Source organism: Canis lupus, chromosome 22 (genome assembly GCF_003254725.2).
Source record: "Canis lupus dingo isolate Sandy chromosome 22, ASM325472v2, whole genome shotgun sequence".
NCBI classification, from domain to species: Eukaryota; Metazoa; Chordata; class Mammalia; order Carnivora; family Canidae; genus Canis; species Canis lupus.
Window position 1 is genome coordinate 15,985,558 of NC_064264.1, and position 25,982 is coordinate 16,011,539.

The 25,982-nt window shown below is 37.7% G+C and overlaps 1 protein-coding gene across 14 annotated transcripts in view; it reads right to left on the bottom strand.

Annotated features, from left to right (window-relative positions):
• The window catches only part of DIAPH3 (diaphanous related formin 3), a 506,600-nt gene that overhangs the window by 450,196 nt on the left and 30,422 nt on the right, over nt 1-25,982 (bottom strand). For all 14 annotated transcript variants that reach the window (XR_007405049.1, XR_007405048.1, XR_007405050.1 and 11 more), the window contains one exon: nt 10,106-10,273. Coding sequence is in view for 10 of the 14 variants with exons in the window: in XM_049099479.1 (XP_048955436.1) it covers nt 10,106-10,273 (168 nt within the window). In the remaining 4 variants the exon portion in view is untranslated. The remainder of the gene's footprint in view (nt 1-10,105; nt 10,274-25,982) is intronic.

A 25,982-nucleotide genomic window follows, 5' to 3' on the forward strand; every position in this document is an offset into this window, starting at 1 on the left:
TTGTGAAAATGTCAATGTTACCCAGGGCAATGTACACGTTTAATGCAATCCCTATCAAAATACCATGGACTTTCTTCAGAGAGTTAGAACAAATTATTTTAAGATTTGTGTGGAATCAGAAAAGACCCCGAATAGCCAGGGGAATTTTAAAAAAGAAAACCATATCTGGGGGCATCACAATGCCAGATTTCAGGTTGTACTACAAAGCTGTGGTCATCAAGACAGGGTGGTACTGGCACAAAAACAGACACATAGCTCAATGGAACAGAATAGAGAACCCAGAAGTGGACCCTGAACTCTATGGTCAACTAATATTCGATAAAGGAGGAAAGACTATCCATTGGAAGAAAGACAGTCTCTTCAATAAATGGTGCTGGGAAAATTGGACATCCACATGCAGAAGAATGAAACTAGACCACTCTCTTTCACCATACACAAAGGTAAACTCAAAATGGATGAAAGATCTAAATGTGAGACAAGATTCCATCAAAATCCTAGAGGAGAACACAGGCAACACCCTTTTTGAACTCGGCCACAGTAACTTCTTGCAAGATACATCCACGAAGGCAAAAGAAACAAAAGCAAAAATGAACTATTGGGACTTCATCAAGATAAGAAGCTTTTGCACAGCAAAGGATACAGTCAACAAAACTCAAAGACAACCTACAGAATGGGAGAAGATATTTGCAAATGACGTATCAGATAAAGGGCTAGTTTCCAAGATCTATAAAGAACTTCTTAAACTCAACACCAAAGAAACAATCCAATCATGAAATGGGCAAAAGACATGAAGAGAAATCTCACAAAGGAAGACACAGACATGGCCAACATGCACATGCAAAAATGCTCCGCATCACTTGCCATCAGGGAAATACAAATCAAAACCACAATGAGATACCACCTCACACCAGTGAGAATGGGGCAAATTAACAAGGCAGGAAACAACAAATGTTGGAGAGGATGTGGAGAAAGGGGAACACTCCTGCACTGTTGGTGGGAATGTGAACTGGTGCAGCCACTCTGGGAAACTGTGTGGAGGTTCCTCAAAGAGTTAAAAATAGACCTGCCCTATGACCCAGCAATTGCACTGTTGGGGATTTACCCCAATGATTCAGATGCATTGAAACGCCGGGATACCTGCACCCCGATGTTTATAACAGCAATGTCCACAATAGCCAAACTGTGGAAGGAGCCTCGGTGTCCATCGAAAGATGAGTGGATAAAGAAGATGTGGTCTATGTATACAATGGAACATTCCTCAGCCATTAGAAATGACAAATACCCACCATTTGCTTCAACGTGGATGGAACTGGACGGTATTATGCTGAGTGAAGTAAGTCAATCGGAGAAAGACAAACAGTGTATGTTCTCATTCATTTGGGGAATATAAATAATAGTGAAAGGGAATATAAGGGAAGGGAGAAGAAATGTGTGGGAAATATCAGAAAGGGAGACAGAACATAAAGACTCCTAACTCTGGGAAACGAACTAGGGGTGGTGGAAGGGGAGGAGGGCGGGGGGGTGGGGGTGAGTGGGTGACGGGCACTGAGGGGGATACTTGACGGGATGAGCACTGGGTGTTATTCTGTATGTTGGTAAATTGAACACCAATAAAAATTATTTTATTAAAAAATAAAAAAAAATAAAAAAATAAAGAAACAAAAACAATCTTATGATTCGTATGGAACCAGAGAATACCAGGAATAACCAAAGCAATCTTGAAAAATAAAGGTGGAAGCATCAGACTTCTTGATTTCAAACTACATTACAAAACTACAGTAATCAAAATATTATATTGGCATAAAAACAGATACTTAGATCAAAGGAAAAGAATCAAGAGCTCAGGAAGAAACCCACACATATATGGTCAATTAATATTTGACAAGAAAGCCAAGAATACTCAATGCGAAAGATGGTCTCTTCAGTAAGCAGTGTTGTGAAAACTGGATAATCACAAGCAAAAAACAAAACAAAACACATGCAATTGCACCCTTGCCTTACACCACTCAAAAAATTAATTCAAAATGGATTAAAGACTTAAAATTAAGACCTAAAACTATAAAATTCCGTGAAAAAAATACAGGAGGGAAGCTCACAGACATTGACTTGAGCAATGTTTTTTGAACAGGACAAAAAAATCATAAGCAATAAAAATAACATGTAGGCTTTCATCAAATTTGCACAGAAGCAGCCATCGATAAAATGAAAAGGCAACCTACAGAATGGTAGAAAAAATTTGCAAACCACACATCTGAGAAAAGAGTAATCTACAAAACATACAAGGAACTCATACAACTCAAAGCAGAGAAGGAAATCTTATTACAAAGTGAGAACAGAATAAACCTCTATTCCAAAGAGGATAAACAAGTGACCAACAGTTTCATGAAAAGGCATTCAACATCACTAATGAGCAGGAAAATCCAAATCAAAAACCACAAGAGGATATCACTTCGTAGCTATTAAAATATTGGTTAGCAAAAAGCTATCCAGTGCTAGCAAGAAAGGAGAAAAGGGAACCCTTGTGCACCATTGGTGGGAATGTAAATTGTTACAACCACTGTGGAAAATAATATGGAAATTTATCAAAAAAAATTAAAACCAGAACTACTGTCTGATTTTAGTGATCCCACTTCTGGGTACACAGCCAAAGGAAATGAAAACTACTCTCTGGAAGAGATACTTGTATCCCCATGTTCACAGTATTATTTATGATAATAAGAAATGGCAAAAACCCAAGTGTTCAGATAAATGGATAAAGAAACTAGTGTATGTGTACATACACAGACACACAGAATATTACTCAGCCATAAGAAAGGAAATCCTGCCATTTGCAAAAGTGTGGATAAATCCTGAGGGCACTATGCTAGGTGAAATAAATCAAAGAAATACTACATAGTATTTTATATGCAATCTAAAAATAACAAATTCCCAAAAACAGTAGATTAGTGGTTGTCAGGAGCTGCCAAATGGAGGAAATGGATGAAGGTGGTCAAAGAGTACAAATTTGCAGTTCTAAGACAAGTAAATTCTCAGGATCTAATGTACAGCTTGGTCAATCTAATTAATTCCGTATTACATACCTGAAAATTGCTAAGAGTAAATCTTAAAAGTTCTTAAAAAAAAAAAAAAAAAAGATTTATTTATCTGAGAGAGTAGGGGTAGGAGTAAAAGGGAGGAAATCCTCAAGCCAGCATCCTGCCAAGCACAGAGCCAGATGGGGGCTTGATCCCAGGACCCTGAGATCATGACGTGAGTCGAAATCAAGAGACAGACACTCAACTGACTGAGCCACCCAGGACCCCTAAATCTTAGAAATTCTAACCATGAGATTGAGGGTAGGGAATAGTAACTATATGAGGTGACAGGGGTGTTAACTACCCTTACTGTGATAATTATTTAGAAATATATACACTCCAATCACTATGTAGTACACCTGAAACTAATGTAATACCATGTGGCAACTATACCTCAATAAAACAAAATAAAGATCTGGGCCATACAAAACATTAAAAAATACATATATCCTTCTATCAAATCACACTGTATACCTTAAGCTTACACAATGTTATATGTCAACTATAGCTCAATAAAGCTGGAAAAATATCAAAAGAAAAAGGTCAGTTTCTGGTTTGTTGAGGTTTAGCATCTTTCAGAGAGCTTGATTATAGCTCCTCTCCTGAAGACACAGCTAAGCATCAGAATATTGGGGATATTCTAACATGGAAGAGCTCCCATGCCCAATGAGAAATCTGTAAGGACCAAAGTGGATAAAGAAAAGGCCAGAGGGCAAGAGGCAACACTCTGAAGGAAGTAAAAATCAGAACAGGAAATCTAGAAAGGAAACTGGTAAAGACTGGCCAGAGAAGAGGAAAATCTGAAGAAAAGGAATGTCATGGTAACTAAAGGAAAGAAATGCAGATGAGAGGGAATGGTCAGCAGGGTTACATATAAGATCTAATGATTAGAAAGCCACTTACAGTTAGAAGGGTAAACATCTGGAGTAGCAAGAAGGAACCAGAGTAGTTTAGACTTCAGAGAGGACAAATTCTGAAGAGAATGAGAAAGGACAGGAACAAGGGGCAAAGGATACACTAGCTTCCCATGGATAGTGGGTGCGTCCCAGAGAAGCAGCAGCCCTGGGCCATCTAAGAGATCCTGCATACAGAAGGCAACACCAGCAAAGGAATGGGCTCATGGAAGACCAGGGCAGAGGACCAAAGGAGATGTCACCAGTGACAAGGGAATTATAGGCAAGACTGGGGAGCAGAGGACACAAAATGGCACAGGAGAAAAGAATTGGCATTTGTGATCTCCTATACCTGTAATAGGCAAAATGTTCCCCCAAAGACATCCATGCCCTAATCTCTGGTGCTATAAATAAGTTCTATTACATGGCAAAAGGGGACTTTGCAAATGTATTACGTTGGGCTGTCTGGGTAAGTCTAATCTAATACATAAACCCTTAAAAGCAGAGAACTTTCTAAAAGATGGAGACAAGAGATGCCACAGGAGAAGGCATACAGATTCTAAGCAGGAGACAGATTTGAGGTAACTGAGAGGTAGAGGCCCACACAAAGGATAAGAAGGAGGCCTCTGGAAGCTAAGGCAGCCTACGATGACAACAGGGATCTCAGTCCTACAACAGCGAGGAACTAGATTCTGTCCATCATTGAACTCGGAAGAGGTTCTTCTCAAAGCATGTGTTAAGAGCCCAACCATCAGACACTGATTTTAGACTTGTGAAACCAGAGAAACCAAGGGAGCCAGAACCTGGACTTTGACTTGCAAAACTAGGAGGCAGTATATTTTCACACTTAAAGCCACCAGATCAGCTGTAATTTGTTACAGCGACAACAAAAACACCACCCCAGGGCATCCCTACCCTGGGCCAGAAGCATATTCTTATTCCTCCTCTCCTTGCCTCCCATCTAGTCCTGGAGCAGACAGATGCAGTCTAGAGAGCAGAGCAAAGTAAGGTAGACAAACAGAGGAGGCCAAGCTCACTACCCAACAAGTGTCCCTACTAGAGACTTGAAGTGGAGCCAGCTTGTAAGGGGGAAAGGGAGAAGCTTTTTTTTTTGGGGGGGGGGATCAAAATTATTTTTATTGATCTTTCTGTTTAATCTCAAAGCCAACAGAAAGTTCTGGGACCTGCCTGGGATTTCGCCTAGAGGCAGGTAAGAATAAGCCAAGGGGGCTGATATAAAAGAGGCAACAGCTACAGTAAATAAATCACTTTCAACTTGTACCTACCACATTCAACTCGTTCAAGCATCAGTTAACATAGACCTACAGTAAATTCAGTAGTAAATGCTGGAACTTGAATTCCAGAAATCAAATGTGTATATACAAGATGTTCCCACAGCTATTTCACAAAGCTAGATAAATAGAGAAACCAAGAGGAGCTTTCGGGTAATAATTTCACTTTTACCAAAACACAAATGGGAGAAAGAGCCCTTAAGTAGTCTAAGTGTTGGGACGCCTGGTTGGCTCAGCCATTGAGCATCTGCTTTCGGCTCAGGGCGTGATCCTAGGGTCCAGGATCAAGTCCTTCATTGGGCTCTCTGTGAGGAACCTGCTTCTCCCTCTGCCTATGTCTCTGCCTCTCTGTCCCTCATGAATAAATAAAATCTTAAAAAAAAAAAAAAGTCTAAGTGCTGGTCACTGCTTAAAAAACAAAACCCAACCCAAACCTTACCCAAAAACCCACTGAAACTATTACTCAGAGACCAAGTAAATCCAGCTCCAAAATAAAAATGAAGAGATCACAAATATTCAAGTATTACTCTGTACCTCTCATTAAGTAATCAAGTCAGCACACTGAAGACTTTAAAAAAGTTCGTAAAAAGTTTTTACTTTATCTAAAAATCACTTCAATACCTTTGGTAAAGTTAAATAAGGCTTTAAAAATTGCACAATGTCGGGCAGCCTAGGTGGCTCAGCGGTTTAGCTCCACCTTCAGCCCAGGGCGTGATACTGGAGATCTGGGATCAAGTCCCCATGTCAGGCTCCCTGCATGGAACCTGCTTCTCTCTCTCTCTCTCTGTCTCTCATGAATAAATAAATAAAATCTTTTTTAAAAAAAATTTGCACAATGTCAAAACTAAAAATTTAGATGCAAATTTTAAATGGTAAGAAACCCCTGTAGGTGCAAATACCAAGACATTAAAACTGCAATTCAATGGGACTTCTTCAAAAGAATAAAAGTAATATGAACAAGGGCATCTGGGTGGCAGAGTCCATTAAGCATCCTACTCTTGAATTTGGCTGAGGTCATGATCTCACGGTGGTGGGATGGAGCCCCGCATCACTGGGCTTTGTGCTCAGCAGGGATTCTGCTCAAGATTCTCTCCCTCTTCCTCTGCCCTTCCTCCACTCTCTTTCATTCCATCAATAAATAAAAAAATTTTTAAAGTACTACCTACATCCAGCATTCTCTAGACTTAGGAACAGCTTTAATTTTGTCAAAAATGCAATACCCTGAAAAGCCTGAGAAATATCATTTACCTACATTAGTGAAAGGAAAAGACCCTTCTCACAGCCTCAGAACCATCAGCAGGTCTTCCACTATAATATATTGTTATGCGGTCAATCAGAAAAGGGAAGGAGAATAACCTATTCCTCATTTAAAAAAAAAAAAAAAAACCAAGACCTTAGTTCTCACAAACTTACTTATTAGCAAACTGGCCAGCCCTGACCCATCAATGATTTCATCTTACTCCTGCTGAGTAAAATGAGTTTGATTTCAAACGATTTTCTGCCAACAGGGATATCTGTTTAAGATTTAACAGGCGATCGGGCCCAGTTATTAAATATGTATTGTGTAAACACTTCAAAGATGCCAATATCCCTCTGCCCTACACATAACTACAAAAGGTTCAGAGTCTTACTCTTCTCCTAAGAGCAACTGAAAAATACCTCAAGTAATCACAGTCGGTACAGAATACCGTGAACTATATTCAGTAGTCAAGGTAGTTGTACTTTTAATGGCTTGTGGTGTTAAGATGTGGCCTTGTGAATATCTAACATCAATAGCCTACTCACTCTGCATACTCAGATGGCACCAGCAATTATGATCAAAAAGGAAAACTTAAAGTAGTCACAAGGGAATGAAAAAAAAGAATCTCCTAGGTAATTTAAGTGAGTGGTTCCACATATGGTACATGAAATGAGGGTGTAGCTAAGGGCACTGTATCATCTTGAGTCCTCCAAGGTGGTATTGAAGAGAACTACCAAGATATAACCCTCATTAACAGAGGCAAAGGCTAGCAAAATATAAACCAAAAGAAAACAAAAGTGCCCACTTTGGCAGCTCATATGCTAAAATTGTGGGGGGCGGGGTGGTTCAAGTCTGAAATAATATCAACCCACAGGGACAAAAGAGTTAAAAAGAATTATACATGTGTAGTTAATGAAAACCGACATTAGCACCTTTATCAAGGGGATGCCTGGGTGGCTCAGTGGTTGAGCATCCCATGTCTCAGAGCATGATCCCCAGTCCAGTGATCAGGCCCCACATCAGGCTCCCCGCAGGGAGCCTGCTTCTCCCTCTGCCTATGTCTCTGCCTCTGTGTGTCTCTAATGAATAAATAAATAAAATCTTTAAAAGAAGAAAAAAAAAGAACTAACATAACAGGTAAGAATATCCCAAGCCTAGGTTCCAGGTAAAACAATACTAATGAAACCTATTGCTCAGTGATGAAAAGTTAGGAATCACTAACACTAATCCTATAGAGATAGAAATTAGGCATGCTCTCTTTCTAGGGCCTTCTAAAGCTCCATTTAGAACACCGGACACAAGTATTTGATGAACAGAAAATAAGCCATTATAAAGGTAAATATTTTGGTGATTCCAGCTGAATAATAGTCTCAAATTTCAAACACATCTTACACTCTAAATAAGTGAATTTTCCTAAAAACTCATCAGGCTGTCAAAACCAGCAGATGAAATAAAAGAGATAAAATAAATTCTGAGTTGAAATATTATACAACTCTTCAGAATGGCATACAAAATCCTCTCCTAATTGGCCCCAAATTATCATTCCAGTCTCATTTTTCAAACCTGTCACAGGTTTTCCCCATGAGCTATTTGCACCTAGCTCTGTCTTGGCTCACTGTCATTTCCCCTTCTAAGAGAGAATGCCCTTTTCCTCTGCTTATTCCAACCCTGTAAGACAATACCTGCCTCTAAGTCCATCTTCTCTCTGAAATTTCCCTAAGCTACTATAATAACCTTTCAATTTTGGCTTCCCCTGAAGCTAATGAGGTATCTCACAACTTAATTTCTTCCTACTCTGAATTTATAAAGAACTTAACCATTAATTACCACCCTCCGGCACTTCTTATTTAATTTTTCAAACATTTGTTTTGACTCCTAGGAGATAAGCAGCTTGAGGGTAAGAACTATATATGTAACCATTTAGATGCAATTAGCTTTCATTTTGTGACAAATGATTTTGAACATACTTAACATAGTGGGTTGTGGGTCAAATAAGGTTAGCCATGAGCAGAGTCAGAATCTCCATTTTTTTTTTTTTGGAACCAACTGAAGGCAACTTCTAACAACACTGTGTGGCTCCACCAGGAAAGGCACACCCCAAATGACTAAGTTCTAGTCTCCTCAGATTTAAATGTTCTAGGACCACATGAACCTGGTTATCCTGAGAACTAAGAGGCATCAAACAAGAAAAAAAGATCAACAAATTCAGCACACATAACATACACAGCACCATGATCATCATTCTAAAATGCAAATGAACCCCAACAGAGCACTTAGGTAATCTTTAAGATTCAAAATGTATCATTTGAATGAATCACTGAACTCCACCTCTGAAACTAATAATAATTATATGTTAATTAATTGAATTTAAATTTTTAAAAATTAAAAATTAAATACTGGGTAAGTATCAGGTACTATGCCAAGTGCTGCTTTCCACAGCTAAATGTTAATCCCCACAGGCAACATTTAAAAGAGCCATTATCAATCTTCCACTAGATAAAGTATAAATGAAAAATGGGAGCTAAGAGGCTTGCTCAAGCTAATAACAGAAGAAAACTTCAAAGTCCGGTCTTCAACTCTAAAATCTGCACTCTTTGAACATGTCACAAAATGAGAAACAACCAGAAGTCATTGCCGAACTTAACTCCTATGCCATGTAAGTTTGGGGAAGTTATCTTTCTCATCACAAGGTCCCTGTTACTTTGGGGCTTGGTTCCTTTCGTGATTAGGATATAGAAAAATCCCATAGAGGGATGCCTGGGTGGCTCAGTGGTTGAGCGTCTGCCCTTGGCTCAGGTCATGATTCCAGAGTCCTGGGATGGAGTCTGGCAATGGGCTTCCTGCATGAAGCCTGCTTCTCCCTCTGCCTGTGTCTCTGCTCTTCTTTCTGTGTTTCTCAGGAATAAATAAATAAAATCTTTAAAAAAAAAAAAAAAGAAGAGAGAAGAAAATCCTACGGAGACATGGAACAATAGCTTAGTTTTAACTTACAGGGGATCTGGCCTGATCCTAAGTGGATAATCTTTGCTGCATGTATTTCTTGTTCATGTGTCCCAAGAGAGATCAGCTTCCTAAGAGAGAGGACTCAGAGGCAGTAGTATTCCTGGGTCCAGCTTGTACAGAACTACTTCTGAATTAGGCACTTTACTCTGATTATCATTTGTGGCTGGGGGACTGGTTAGCATTACTCTTTGCAAATGGCATGACCGAAGCAAGTCTATATAAAGAATATAAGGGGTACTAATATTGCTACAACGGCAGTCATGTTACAATATATAAATGTATCAAATTAACAAGTTGTACAGCTTATATTTATACACTATATGTCCAATATAGCCAATAAACAACTTATCATTTGATACTTGAGAGGGTTTTTTATATACTCTATATATTAAACATATACACAAAACAAACGAAACTAGCATGCCAACTTTCCTCTGGTTCTTTTTTGTAATCCTAAAGCTCTGTACACCTAAAGTGCTATCTTCAATGACAAAAGAAATCACACTATGGAACACAAGTCTTAAAAGTTTACTGTTCCATTAACATGATTAGAAGCTAAGGTTTTTACATCAACCACTTTATGAAAAATGTCCGAATTCTTACCATCATCTTTTCGAAAAGTTCTAAGACTTCATTCTCTGACAGTGACTTTGGAATGTTTTCCATCACCTCTGAAGAGCAATCATTGCTTGCAAATGCAGTCTTCAGGTTAGAAAGTGGAGGTCTCTCCTTCTTGCTCCCTGGAATTCTTATGCTGGCAAATTTATCCAGCTACAAAGATAAAGTAGCACATATGTTAATATCTCCTTCAACAACATTTATCTAATTGCCAAAATAAAAAACCCACAGGGTCAATCACATTATCACTATGATTTCATCAGAAGCCATATAGCTCTAGAATCTCTAAAATTGTTAAAAACACAAAATGTTTTCGGTAACCATCCTGTCTAAAGGCAGAAGAGAAAAATCAGACAACCTCCAAAAGATTCCTTCTAATCTTAAATTACAGAATTAAGATTCTAATGGCAGGCGACCTTTGCTTTACAGATTAGCAAACTAAGCAGTTTTATAAAAGGTAACTGGGCTAATTTAGTAGTTGGCAATCAAACTAGTATTTAGTGTCTTAGCTCCCAGCCCCCTTGTCCAGTGCCCTTTTCATAATGCATACTATGAACCGTGATTTAGGAATTCTAAGAGTTGAATTCTACTTATACCTCCAGAACTTGTAGATCTGATAAATACCACATTTCTCTTCATTCAGGCTGGTCTGTATTTGAATTTCATGAGCAACTATAGAGTAAGATGGCTAAAGCCTCAGAATATAAAGCCAGGGTTTTTGCTATAATGGGATTTCTTCTATTAAATGAAATAGTTCACTGATATTTCAAAGTGCACAGATATTAGTTTATAAAGCTAATTGTTCATTGAAAATTACTTGATTTCATAAATTGTATTCCTCACATAAAACCCAGACTCAAAGTTACAAGTGGTAACAACCAAAAAGGCAAAAAAATGCCTTAAAGTACTTAATAGAAGTATACTCAAAAATCACTCTGAATTGTTCAGTGTAACTATACATTACATTGTTTTTGCCATAATGTATATATCAATTTGTGCTATTAGTGGTAGCTACTAGCCACATGTGGTTATTTAAATGTAAATTAAAAGTCCAGTTCTTTGGACTGGCAGTTGCACTAGCCACATGTCAAGTTTTCAAGAGCCACATGTCAAAGCACATATAAACCATTTCCATCATCACAGAAAATTCTATCAGATAGTGCTAGTATAGCCCATTAAAGAAATGTGATATAAAATACTGAATTTAAAAGGACAAGTCTTCACAGTATTATTTCACTAAAGAAACAAGATTTAAGTAAGATGCAAAGATAAACACTATCTTTCAAAACAGATCTTTAAGTTCACTGTGAAGATAAAGCCTAGGAAAAATGCCACGTACAACACGCACACATGGCCCATCAAACAGGATGTAATCCTTAAAGTACTAAGAACAGGACAGCTTCCAGTAGGATTTAGAAAGTAACAAAATACCACCACTGTTCTCATCCTCATAACAAAAACAAGCCAGAAAACCTCCAGAGTTAGTTTCTGTTGTCTTCTACCCATCAGGGGGCTGAGGACTCACCAGAACTCCTGGAAAGACTACCAAGAAATGACAAGGGGCTTTTGATCCTGACAAACAGTTATAGACCAGTAAGCTAAACAAGGATAAAGAAAAACCAGCCAGATTTTTAATGACTATTGACAGCATGGATTCTGGCAGGAGACTAGAATTCCAGGGAGCCCCAGGTATGAAGCAAGTCTACACCCACCTTTACCCAGTGTAGGAGCTAGAAGCAGGAGGGAGGGCAAGATGCCTCGAGGCATGAAGTGTCCCAGGAGGCCTCTCCCCAGGCAAAGAGCCTTGTCTTCCCAAACATTCTCAATTAGGCAAAAGACAGGAGAGCAGCCTCAAAGACAGATTCTGGACCTTCAGAGAATAAATGACAACTGCCACCTGAAGAGGGGGGTAGATACCAGGTCAGAGAGATCTCCTGAAGAAACAGAGCTGCAAGTAGAATGGAAAACAAAGAGAACTCTACATTAACCCTGGAAAGGGCATCAGAACTTTAAAGCAGAGTTATCCCAGTCTTGAAAATTAATAGTTCAGTTGGAAAGCCAAAAGCAGAATGCCTGAATCTCATTAGTGCTAAGAAACCCTGAAGCCCCAGAGGACACTAATCAAATTAAAACAGCACCTTTGCCAAACCCAGTTCAACTAGACATGACACCAACTAGGCCCCCAAGTCCAGCAGCCTGAAAAAAAGACACACCCTTTCTTAGAAGTGTTAATTTCCCCAGTATTTAAATAAAATGTCCACCATATAATCAGATACTGCTAGATTCACAAAGGACCAAGGAAATGTCACCCATAGACAAAAAGCAACAGAACTAGAGATGGGCTGGATGATGGACTTACTAGTCAGACCATTTCAAGGGATATTTATAAAAACGCTGAAGAACATAAAGAAGAGTGGACACAATGTAAGATGGGCAATTTCAGCAACAAGAGTCATGGAGATTATTTTTAAAGACAGATGAGAAATTTAAAATGTATCAACAAACGAAGAATCCATTAGGTGGACTCCAGAATAACCTGAACACTGCTGAGAAAAGAACTGGTGAACCTAGCTAGACCTAGATTGACAAAAACCATGCAGATTGAAACACCACGAAAAAAACACCAGAGAAACCAAGAGCTGTGATACACAATGAAGCACTGTAACATAAGTATAATTGAGGACCAGAAAAAGCAAATGATACTGAAGATCTATTTCAGGAGGTAAGGACTGAAGTAATTGATTTTTCAGAAATCAATTCTTGGATACAAGAAGCGCAGCCAACTATTAAGAATACCAAAACAAACAAGCCCTCACCCAGGTGCCTCATAGTCAAGCTGCTAAAAATTAAAAGGGCAAACCACAAAAGCACAGCCAGAGATATGAAGACCCATTATATACAAGATAAATATGACACAAATAAGTAATTTCTCACCAGAAACTACAGCAGAAGACAACAGAAAGGCATCTTTAAAGTCCTGGAAGAAAACTACTGTCATGTGGGATTCTATATCCAGTAAAAATGCCTTTCAAAAATAAAAGCAGAAGGATACACTTTTAGACAGCCAAACCTGAAAGAATTGATCTCCAGCAGACCTGTCTACAAAACGTGTCAAGAAAGTTTTTCAGGCTGGGGGAAAAAAAAAAAAAAAATGGTATCAGGTTCCCAGATCTACCAAATGAAGAACAGAGATGTTACTCTATCAGATGTTTATAATACAAAAATAAAAAAATAAAAAAAATAAAAGTTATATTCAAGTCAAATAACAATCAAGTGGCAGAGACAAGCATATAAAGAGGCAAATCTATATAGATACAAAAAAAACACAGCAAGAGGTACACACGATGAATTATAGGGGGCAGGGGGAGGGCATCCAACTCATCTACATATTCCTTTACTTTGAAAATAACCAGCCAGAAACAAAATTGTCTCCACATGATTAGAGGTCCAAAAATTAGTGTCCCTATGTACCTTAGTACCCCAATTCTTGATATTAGTTTTAAAAAATGAGGAGACACCAAAAAAATTAAGAAGTGGGACTGGTTCCTCCACCTGTCTTCTGAATCACTACTTCATTGTTGTAACTTCTCTACAGACAATATCAATTCCTGAGTGTTAAACCTATGCTGACTCCACACACCACACACACACACACACACACACAAAAGTAACTTAATTAATATGTTAAACTCATAATGAAGTGAAATTAAGCAAACATCATTAATGCAACATCAATATTATAAATGTAAACATGCCAATGAATGGAAATAGTAAGCTTAAGCAATTCACAAGCTAATTTGTGAATATATAACCTAATAGTTCCATCAGTGATAGTTCAAAAAATTTTAATTTTCTCCACAAACCAAAACTTTCTAAATAAGATTCTCTCAAAGTCATTGAGCCTCTTCTGTGTTTTAAACACTGTGTTAAGAGCTTGAAAGGCAGCATCAGGCTGGATGCGTCTGTTTAATTCTTAAAATAAGAAAACTGCCTGTCTAAATAATAAAGGACGAGCTCCAACACACTTTTATATGTAATAATTTCATAGTATTTAACTTCTAAAACTGCATAAATGAAAAAAATTCCATTAAGTTTTTAGAAGTAGAACTGCTTTTGTATCAATAAACAGTATCATAATTTGTACAATAACAACAATAAAACAGAATTAGTACACCTCCCCCATAGGCTTAGCACCTAAACTCTGGGGGAAAGTTGGATTTTATTCAAGTGGAAAACAATTTCACACATTACCACTAGGATAGCTAAAGGCAAGGTAGGAAAAATTAGCACAAAGAGCCATAGGAAGAAAATACATATGATCCTCCCATGCTACAACAGTAAATTGAATTTGTTGAAGACCTGACCTCAGGCTTGAAGTAAAAGCATTCCCAGTGATCCTCTACTGAGCACTACAGGTAGATTCCACATAACCTGGGCATGACCGACAAGTTAGGTGCAAAATGAACTTTACTATCACATCATTTTAAACGTTCTAAAGTTTTGGGAGTTTTGGGGTGAGGGTTGTTTTTGTTTCAAGGGAGGATGCTGTGACTCCACCTAGAAATTGGGGGGGGGCGAGGTAACACCCCCAATTTATCTTTCATGAAATTGCTCATACAATTTGCTCGAGGCAAGATACAATGGAACCTAAGAGTAAAAGTTTTAAAAGCTTTTGTCCATAAATACAAAATAGAAATGCCCATTATGCTGACTAGAAGTTGGTTGTGCTGTATGTGGCAATTTGGGAACATGTTTCGCAATTTGTGCGCTGGCATAGCTGCTTTTCCTTTTACGTGAATGCTCTTGAAGTTGAGCTAGGAACACAACCTAAGGAGGTAAACTCTACCAATGCCTTGTCTTTGTTGAAGAATTGGTTAAACACACACAAGACTGAGAGAATTCTATTTTAATGCTATTTGGAGGTGGTACACCACACTTAATTAATATGGCTTCAGCTGTGTCTGGGGTGTACCGAATTTTATAAATTAATATCACTTATCTTCACAGGAAGTTAAATGAGCACCCTACTGAGTATTATCTCACACTGATAATCAGTAATTACAGTTTAAATAAAATTAATTAAACCAAAAACAGGCTCTAAAAAAAAAAAAACTATCTGGATTTTAAACTATAGTATAACACTGTAATGGTGACAAAGTTCTATTACAGTGTTTTAAATACTAATAGCAGTGATTTTTTTTTAATTTAAAACAAAAGTAAGATACTGTAATTATTAGCCATTTTTAATTTGAAAAGCCTGAAAAAGTATCCTAAATGTACTTCCTTAGAACCTTTAAGGGAGTACCTATTTTCATGCAATCCAAGAGAATTAAGCAAATAAAAGTCCACTGTAATTTTAAGTCAATTCTATGTGAATGCATACATGAAATCTGGAAAAAGGTTACTTAAAATTTTCTACCAATTTTCACACAATCTTGTACTCTATTTAAGAAGAAGATGGGGTGCCTGGGTGGCTCAGTCAGTTAGGCATCTAACTCTTGATTTCAGGTCAGACCATGATTTCAGGGTAGGGGGCAGTAAGACTGAGCTCCACATCCTAATTCTGGGCTCTGTGCTCAGTAGGGAGTCTGCTTATCTCCTAGCTCTCTCTCCCCCTCACTTTCCCTCTGCCCCTCCCCCTGTTCTCTAATAAATAAATATTTTTTAAAAGGGGGGGGGGCAGAAGAAAAAAAACCTAACAGCCAAAATCACTTGGCTTTTTAATTAACTTTATTACTAAATAAGCAACTTGCTGATTAAAAAACTGGCTCCATAGTTTGACTTCTGAATCCTGCCCAGCCACCTGCTTGTAGTATCACCTTAACAAAGCTATTTAAACTTTCCATGATAAGACCGATCACCGTGAGTTGTTAATAGGAAATGAAACTGCTTCTTACCTTTCAGCTTTAGGTTAAATGGCCTGAAATGCCTTTGGTGACCATTCTACACATCACATGGATCCTCACACTCCCCAATATCACCGCACAGAGCTTATTCCCCATTTATGTTCTTCCATTTGTAAGACTTACGAAGACATGTAATTTCTTCATTTATTTTGAAAAGGCTGATTGTCTCTTTCCCACTAAAATATAAGTGCCATGCTCGACAAACCATCAAGTGTCTGAGTCACTGTAGTAGCCAGTATCTAACATGGTCCCAGATAATCCTGTCTTGTATAACCAGTAGGATACTGTGGAAATTATGGAGTGCTGGTTCCCAAGACTAGATCATAAAAGACATTACAGCTTTTATCTTGCTCCTTCTTGGATCACTCATTCTGGGTATGACAGCTGCCACACCAGAAAGACACTCAAGGCTCAGGGGAGGTCCACATGGCAAAGAACTAAGCTACAGAAACTAAAAGAGGCAGAGAAGCCTCTTGCCAACAGTCATGTGAGTGCTATCTTGGAAGCCCAATGGAGCCTTCAGATGACTTATTACATAGCAACAGAGGACTAATAGCTCCTCAGAGAGTACTACTTTTAAAAGCTCTAGCCAACATCTTCACTACAACCTCATGAGACCCCAAGCCAACACCACATAGCTAAGCAACTATCAAATTCCTGCGTCCAGAAAAAAGTGCAAGATGTTAAACGTTTGCTGTTTTAAGTCATAAGTTTGGGGATAATTTGTTAACATAGTAACAGGTAACTGTTACAGTCACTGAGGAATCTAGCAGAGAGCTAGCAATCAACACGTGAAGGTACAAGGGAATGAGCAATTACTGGAGAAAATATAAAAGATACTGTACTGTCCCTGAAGAGGCTTACCACTTGAAAGAAAAATAAGAGAAGCTACTATAAATAAAGGCAAAATACATAGATGCCCCCAAGAAAAATCATAAGCCAAGTAAATTAGCAACAGATAGGAACGAGTGATTCATTCTGGGATGAGGAAACCTCAAAAGATGCTTGAAAAGAGGATACATCAAGGAACCTGGTGAGGCTGACGGGAGAATTATGGGACACGGCACACACTGACAGCCCAATAGTATACCTGCCTGTTCCATTTACTAAAATGCTGGTGACATCAGTCTTACTAAGAAAAAACATGGTAAGAAGTTGGCCATTTGGGACACCTGGGTGGCTCAGCAGTTGAACGTCTGTCTGCCTTTGGCTCAGGGCATGATCCTAGAGTTCCAGAATCGAGTTCCACATCGGGCTCCCTGCATGGAGCCTGCTTCTCCCTCTGCCTGTGTCTTTGCCTCTCTCTATTCCTCATGAATAAATAAATAAAATCTTTTAAAAAAGAAATTAGCCATTCATTATTGCAGGTGTGAAGAGCTAATCATCCAAGTCAAGGCCACAATCCTATCATTCATTAACAATTCCCACCAAGCCACCCATTATTGCACTCCAACTTTCATAGCCCTAAGTGTTAGAAATGGCCATTCCTAGCCTTAAATTTTTAAGGTTTTAGCGAAATTGTAAGACCTTCTTTAGCCAGAGGCTTTGAAAAGAAAGTTTACCATCACCCTCCAAAACTGTACCTACCTACAGTAGTGTATTCACATTTAAATTTCATAGGGTAGCTTATTAAATGAGAAGTGTACTTAGCAGGTTATTAAAATTCCTTGAAAATATATTACAATATGTAGTATGTAATATACTAAAGCCAAGTGTTGCAAACCAGCCTGTGAAGATGCCCACATAGGAAAGAACTGAGGCCCCCACCAATGATCAGTGCCAACTTCCTAGTCAGAAGTGAACACCCTATCAATGGATCCTCTAGCCCCAAAGGCTTCACATGACTGCAGCCTGAGCCAATGTTGTGCTTATAATCCCATGACAGACCTCAAACCAGAGCTATTCCACTAAGCTGCTTCCAAATCTTAAACCCAAGAAACTGTAATGTTATATATTTATTATTGTTTTAACCCATCAAGCTTTAGAATAAGGATTTAACAGAAGACTAATAAAGAGCTCCTCTTAGAATACTTTTAAATGCCTAAAATAGATATAATCACCAAAAAAACGGTGTTAAGAAAATATTTTAAAATCATATAGTAGGTCTTCATGAATGCATTATATAACATGAAGTAATAGTAAGTCTAATTGCAACATAATGTTGAACACAAACTACCTTTTGAAGTATCTTCAATAACTTCACAGAACATACCAGTTTTCTGTGGTCATCAAGTCACAGGTCAAATTCTGTGTATATGTGTGTTTGGAATTTTTTTGTTTTCACCTATTTCATAATTTTAAAAAACTAAGTTTTACATAAAGGTTAATGAAAATATTTAATCTTTTTTCCATTCAAGTTCAAGGATACCATGAATTTTACTACAAACCCTCTGGTGGTCCATGGGCCTGCAGCTTAAGAACCCCTGGTAGGTACAGAATAACAGAAATAGGGGTGGAAAGGAAAACAACTCAAGTACTAATGTCTTTCATGCATTAGTGGCAGAAATTACAAGACCTAAAGTTTAGACCAACCAGGAGAACTGCACCAGAAATACTCAAAAAGAGCTGGAAGCTTTTGAAGGAAGAAGCCAACAGGAATATAAAGCCTTCAAAGAACATCTAGGTTTCAATTAGAGCAAGAAGGAAAACAAACATTCAAAGACAGGCTTTGACTGCCAAAGGGCAAAGTAGGAGGGCTTGAGAAGTCCAGAGGAGTTGCGAAAGGATTTCAGAGAAAAAGAATAAATGGACCTGGATAGGGAAAGAAACATCTAGGTGCTGATATGGATTGATTAGGACTTCTGATGTTGACTTAGATCAATAGAAAAGTCTTGTGAATTGTAGTGGCTAATGAAAACTAATAAGGAAACAAATGAAACCATATAGACGAGCTCTTCTTAAATCATCTTCTCTCTGCCAGACTGCCACTGTCCTACTTCAGGACACTTGGACAACAGCCACAGCCTCCTGGCTTGCTCTAGCTGTGCTCTGCCCCTTTACCCCCAACCACTCTCAGAGCTATTCTCTATACTGAACAACATTTTGATGTTACTGAAATGCAAATCCAATCCTGCCCCCTCGTTCCTATGCTTAAAACCTTTCAATCTTTGCATCCCCATTACTCTGGGGACATTCCAATCTTACTGTGGCTCAAAAAGGTCCAGCTTGATCTGAACCTCCAGACAATCTCTTCACCATTCCACCCCTCTTACACTGTAGGATCCAGATTTAATGAAAAAGCCAAAGTCTCTTTAAATGTGCATGTTGTGCCTAAAACCTATCCACAATCACAACTCCTATCCCATCCCCTTAATCTAGCTCATTTCAACTCAATCTTCAGCTCTCAATTTGAACCACATCTTAGGTAAGAGCCTCCCTGATTCGGGACTAGGCAAGATGCCAACAAGTCTGGTGCTTGCCACTACGTAGTACGAACAGTATTCTGAAACTACCTCTATCATATGTTTACCCAACCAGGGTATAAGTCCTTGAGGAGTTATTTTATTCACTACTGGACCTACTGCTGGAACTGTTCAAAGCATATAGCGGGTGTTCTATTAGTTTTAAGTGAATATCTATTCTATCTATCGTCCATGTCTGGGATACAAATCATTGCTTCTTGCTTTGCTAATTCCTTCCCAACAATATTAGGAAGAATTCCAGATGTTATGCCTTTTATACATTCATTAAGAATAACTTAGACTCTCCCCAACACTGATTCTTTGAATATTAGTCTCCTAGACTGAAAACAACCATTAGTTCTGTAACACAACACCAGGGGGGAAGAAAAATACCTACTCAATGGAAAAGAATCATTTAAAAAGTATATTCAAAACAACCCCAAAGTTATGCCTACTCACATCTTTAAGTACAATTCTAATTTCTTGTATGCAAATATTAATACTACATACATGAAAGGAAATACAAATTAGTTTTATAGATAAATATTATACTTTTTTTTAGAAGAGGAGTAATACCCATAAACAAAGGTCCCCTGAAAATATCAACAGTTGCTTTCTACTTGCCAACCCGACACTTTCATTAGGAATCGATTTGGTTGGTATCCAGGAAGTAAACTTAGAGTAAAAAATTACTACAACTCCTGCCAGCTTCTATTCCAATTTGTCCTTCAGAAGTAGCTGAAAAGTCACCTTCTCTACCAAGTCTTCTCCCACCATTAAAATTGACCTTCCCACTTCCGATGAACACTATCTACAGTGTGATGGGCCTAGGATGGTATTAGTATATACCTATCTATACAACTGGAAACTGTATACATATCTGCTTCCCCACTGTTCCAAGTGGCAAAGACAGTCATATTTATCTTTGTATTCCTATAACAGTACTAACCACTCAAATGCTTAATGAATGAAGGATAAAAGGATGAATAAACAAGTCTGTACACCCTACATTTTAGTGTATTCAACTCTGAGAGCTCTTGATCTTATTCCCAAGTTTCTACTGATTTGAGTAGGAGCTCTCTAAAATATCCCATAAATATTTAAAGATTCTAAGACAGTACTTAAGTGTTACTACTGAAAACCTAAGTACAGGAAGCTCTAATTAACTCATATTAATGGGCTCAGAAAAGCCCACCTGACTTAGTGAATAATTTAAGCTTATAGAACTTGTTTTGATGTATTTTGCCACATACATTTGGTAGTCCCAGTCCATGATGGTTTATCTACTTTATACAGAAGTGTTTCTTTTGAATATATCATTTCAAAGAAAAACTGGAAAATATCTCACTTTTTGATTATTCATGGTTTTTAAACTTACCAAGGAAAACAGAAGTTCATAAAAATGCAAAATGAACTTTTAGTACAGAAAATTTTATATTCTATTAGGCCAAGAATAATTTAAGTAATTCTTCTAAGTCCTTTTTTCTTTTTTAAAGCTAATGATTTATGTTCTATTAACTGTAATTGAGGCACATAGATAAAATGATTCTTTTCTTTCATAAGTACCATGTCCAATTTAGCATATATCCCAGAAGGGATGGCACATCTAGGTAGCTCCAGGAATAGCCTGCAGGTAGACAAAATCCAGTTCTTTAAGCATATTCATCTGGGGGAACTCCTCTCTGAGTGGGCCAGTCTCACAAAAAAACATTCAGGAATGTTCTGGAGTAGTCTGGTAGCAGTTACATTGAACTAGTCACAAGGCTCACAGAGAACAATGAAAGCTTCCCAAAGCACTCATTAGAAGCCACACGTAGGTAGTATCTCCAATGGCTCTAGGACCTCACTCCTGTAGGGGACATTTGAGGGGAATAAGGAAAGCTCTACTTATAACTGGGAACAGACTGCTGCTGCTAGATCTGTGAAGTGGTTTCAATAGAGTTTTCCCATGTCCTTCACAATTAAAGAAAAAAAAAAATACTCCTATCCTTAACCTGTTGCCATACCTCAGTCACTCGCATCACTATTCCTTCAGGATAAAGGTTTCTCAAAAACAGTTTTGTTTACTAGAAATACTTAAAAAATAAGTAATAATTTCCAATCATAGAAAACCTCTTAGAATAGGTCTTTATAGGAATGCCTGGGTGACTCAGCAGTTGAGCATCATGTCTCAGGGCATGATCCTGGGTTCAGATAAGATCCCACATCAGGCTCCCCGCAGGAAGCCCACTTCTTCCTCTACCTAAGTCTCTGCCTCTCTCTATCGCTCATGAATAAATAAGTAAAATATTTTAAAAAAAGAAAAATAGGTCTTTATAATTCTCCGAATTAAGATCAGTGGCTAGGATACAATTTTTCCTAGTCAATTTAAAGGTCGGCAGTCTCATATAGACAGCTTCAGGAGGAAAAGCAGAAAACAAAATATACTTAGAGAGTTCACACTGGTACTCTCAGAAGAGAAAGAGATAGTACTTAAATAGCAATATAACTCTCTTAGTAAAGACCATGTTCTCTGGAATGAGTCATAGTTTTTTTCTCATACCCCTCTGACATTAAGTTATTGAATCTCTTGCCTCAGTTTCTCCATCTTTCAAAATGGGAATGATAATTTTCACAACAAGCTTCTAAGTGAGCATTAAGTATTTATAAAGCTAACATTTAGAACCCTACTCAGCACACAGCTAACAATTACAGAATCTTTATTGTATGTGGACTAAGAAACGCCTATCAAGTTAGAGAGGCAGGGTCCTACCTTGAAGGCCTTATTATATGCCAATGTTAAAGAGCTCAGGCTTAACTTATAGATAACAGGTGCGCCTAAGTAGTTTCAAATGAGGTAAAATATGGTCAGATATATAATTTAGATAGGTCACCCTGCTGTGCAAGAAGTTGGCTTTTTAGGGAGCAACAGAAATTTGCTTGAGAATCCTGATAAGAGATAGGAAGCCTTGCGCTCTGATAGAAGGAACTGAGGAAAGGAAATAGATTCAAGAAATAATCATCAAGAAGCTATCTTCTATGAGAATATAGGAACAGAAACAAGCTTAAGAGGAAAGTGAAAGATTTAATGTGGAGCAAGTAGAGTTTCAAGTAAAGATGAGACACCCAAAGGAAGGTAGGCCAATGCAGTAATAGGTCTCAAAGAAAAGGTCATAGACAAAGATATGGACTAAGGTAATCACCCCAGTCCAGCACTATATACAGCACTGGCTGCAGGAAAGAAACCTGATAAGTAATAGTTTAAGATAGGCAAAGGAAAACCATACAAAATAGAAAAGGAAAGGTCATAGGGATACAAAAATCAATAAAATTTGTGTCCCACGAGCTGAGAAGTATTTGTTCAAAGAGGATGGCAGTAACTGTATCAAGTATAGCCAATAAATCTAGTAAATTTCCAACAACTACAACTTAATGAATATTACTGGGGATAAAAATAGTCATTTCATAATGATGAAAGATTTAGTACAATCCCAAGTATATATGCACTTAATTGCAGAGCTTTAAAATATACAGAGCAAAACTGATAGAACTAAGAGAAATAAAAATCCAGTTATAGTTGGGAAACTTCCCACTTCTCTCTCAATAATTGTTACAGCAAGCAGACAGAAAAATCCAGAATACAAGATGTGAATAACACTGTCAACCAATATTATTTATAGATCAATTCTAATACAAGCAGAATGCACACATGACATTCACAAAAACAGACCACAATTCTACAACAGAGAGCAAGACTCAGAAAACTGAAAACAACTGAAGTCAAGTATGGTCCCTGGCCAAAAGAGAATCAAGTACTAGATCAGGAAAAACCCCAAATTTTTAACAGTTAAACACAGACCTAAATAACCAATGGGTGAAAGAAGAAATCAACAGGAAATTAGAAAAGATTTTGAATAGTTAGAAAATGATACAGCTAAAGGAGCTCTCAGAGGAAGATTTATAATGTAATTTTTTTATATTAGAAAACAAAAGGCTCAAATCAATTATGTAAGTTTCTACCTTAAGAAATCATAAAAAGAAAAAAAAAAAAAAAAAAAAAAAAAAAAAAAAAAAAAAAAAAAAAAAAAAAAGAAATCATAAAAAGATTAAGACAAAAGGAAAGATAAAAACAAAATTATCAAGAAATTAATGAAACCTAAAGCTGGTTCTCTGAAAAGATCAATAAAATTGACAAACCTCTACAAAGACTGATGGGGGAGGGAGGGAGTGGAATTCAAGTATTTATCAGGGTTTGAAAGGGAGAAATATAGGTCCTTTATTTAAAAAAAAAAAAAAATAAGGAAATACCACAAACTCCTAATTCTAGAATATAGATACAAAAAAAATTCCTTAAAAGTCCAAGGCTCACCAGGAATAATCTGAATGGCCCTCTATCTTGTGATAGACAGGACAAGACAAGAATGGCAAATAAGCATAATAAAAGATGCTCAACATAATTTGTCAGTAGGGGAAACAATCTGTCAGTTTCTTATAAAGTTAATCATAGTTACCAGATGATTCCCCTTCCAGAATGAAAACAAGGCCACAAGAACTGTACCCAAATGTTCACAAATTTACTCAATCCCCCCAAAATAGAAACCCAAACTATTGAATATATAATATTCAATATATAATATATAGTATTAGCAAATAATGGAATACTACTCAGGAATAAAAAGAACAAATTTCTGATATACCCAAAGCACTAGAGGGGTCTCAAAAGCATTATGCTACAGAAACAAAGGCAACATACTAAGTGATTCCATTTATTGGAAATCCTAGAAACTGAATTCTATATTTCAGAAAGCTGATTCATGATTCCCAAGAGCCAGGATAGGGGGTAAAAATTGACTGCAAGGGCTCAGGGGGAATCTTTTAGGGTGATGGAAAGCTTTTATGTCATGATCATCACGTATACATGATTGTATATATTTGTCAAAATTCATCATTTTACATTCATAAAACTGGTGCATTGTATATAAATCTTTTCTCAAAAAAAAAAAAATGCATGTTATGACCCTAACTATACCACTACTACTGTGAATGCATAGTTCACTAAGCATCTCACCAGTATTTATCCCTTAAAAATCTCCATAACCAGATATATCAAGGCTCAACAGCTAAATCTGAGTTACGTAAAGTCACACTGCTAGGAAGTAGCAGAGCTGCCACCCAAACCCAGATACCCACTTTCAACTATGTGTCATAAAGTGAAGAGCAGACACTTTACGGAGAGACCCGAGGACTTCCTCTGGTTGCTATATAGGCCAATGTCTGTTTTCAAGCTATAGGTGTGAACCATGTATGGGACAAGAAATCGATATAGTGGATTGGATCTGCAAGCCCCCCACTCCTTTTTTAAAATGGAAGGCAGAGGACTAAAAAGCAATAGAAAAGAGTGGAAAAGATCAGAGTTCATTACGCTTAGAAACATTAAATAATCGTTCATAAAATTGTTTCAGCTGAGGGAGAATTTATATGCATATGTGTGCCGGGCTACAAAATGAAGGGTACTTCTTACTGTGGGTCCCAGCCAGGAAAGTTTGAAAATCACTGCTTCAGGCCAAACCAGAGATTACAACAGTTAATTGTAAAAACTGGCTGCAGGAGGGATAAAAGAAGAGAATCAGCAGGAGCACCACACTTTAGACAGATGGTTGTGAGGGATGATAAGCAAGTCAAAAATGACTTCTAGACCACAAAACACTCTGTGGACACACTGATGGAGAATTCAGCATCATGTTGTTCATGTTCAATTTCCTCCAGTTTACCTTTTCAAATTGGCCTCCCTTCACTGCCCTGGTCTCAATCTTTTTGTCTCCACAAGGAAAGCACTCTTTTCAACCCAGGTATAGACAATGGATGGTTGTAAACTAAATGACGTTTCACCTTGGACTGTACTTTATACATCATGGTGTCTCAGATATTTGTAGAATAAACACTGTTTCAAGTATATAAATTCTGCCTAGGGATCTCAACACTACAGCAATACTTCCTGCAACCAGTGTCCTATGAAATTCTGATCATAACTCAAGAAATAACCTTGAAATGTGAAGTATTTTTGTAGGTCTTCACCAAAGCAACTTAAAGAGATGGGTGTTTATCATTAATGCTTCCCAGAATGTTTTGACTAAATGTTTCTAACATACTATTATACAAACCTGTGACTAAAGCTGACACCATTCTTATGCACCTTCTCTCAAGTTCTGTCCGAAGCATGCTATTCTCACATGAAGACGTTCTAAATTAAGTACACATGCAACACATATGTTGTGGGGGTGGCCACCTTTAGTTAGAAAATATTGCTAGCACACATCAAAGCATCCATGGCAAATGCTTCCCTAAGCTCTCGCTCACCAGAAACAGTTTACACAGCACCCAAGATATCCAGCTGTCTTTCCCTCCCTCCCTCCTGGAATTCTGCACTGGTCTGTGATAGACCGTGTAAGTCTCAACTGCAAATGCATCACATCACTCCACTGCCTATGCATTGGGAAGTATTTTATAAAGGGGTTAAAAAGGGACAGAAATGAATGTAGCCATCCAACACACTTCAGCTTAAATGAAACTCACAAA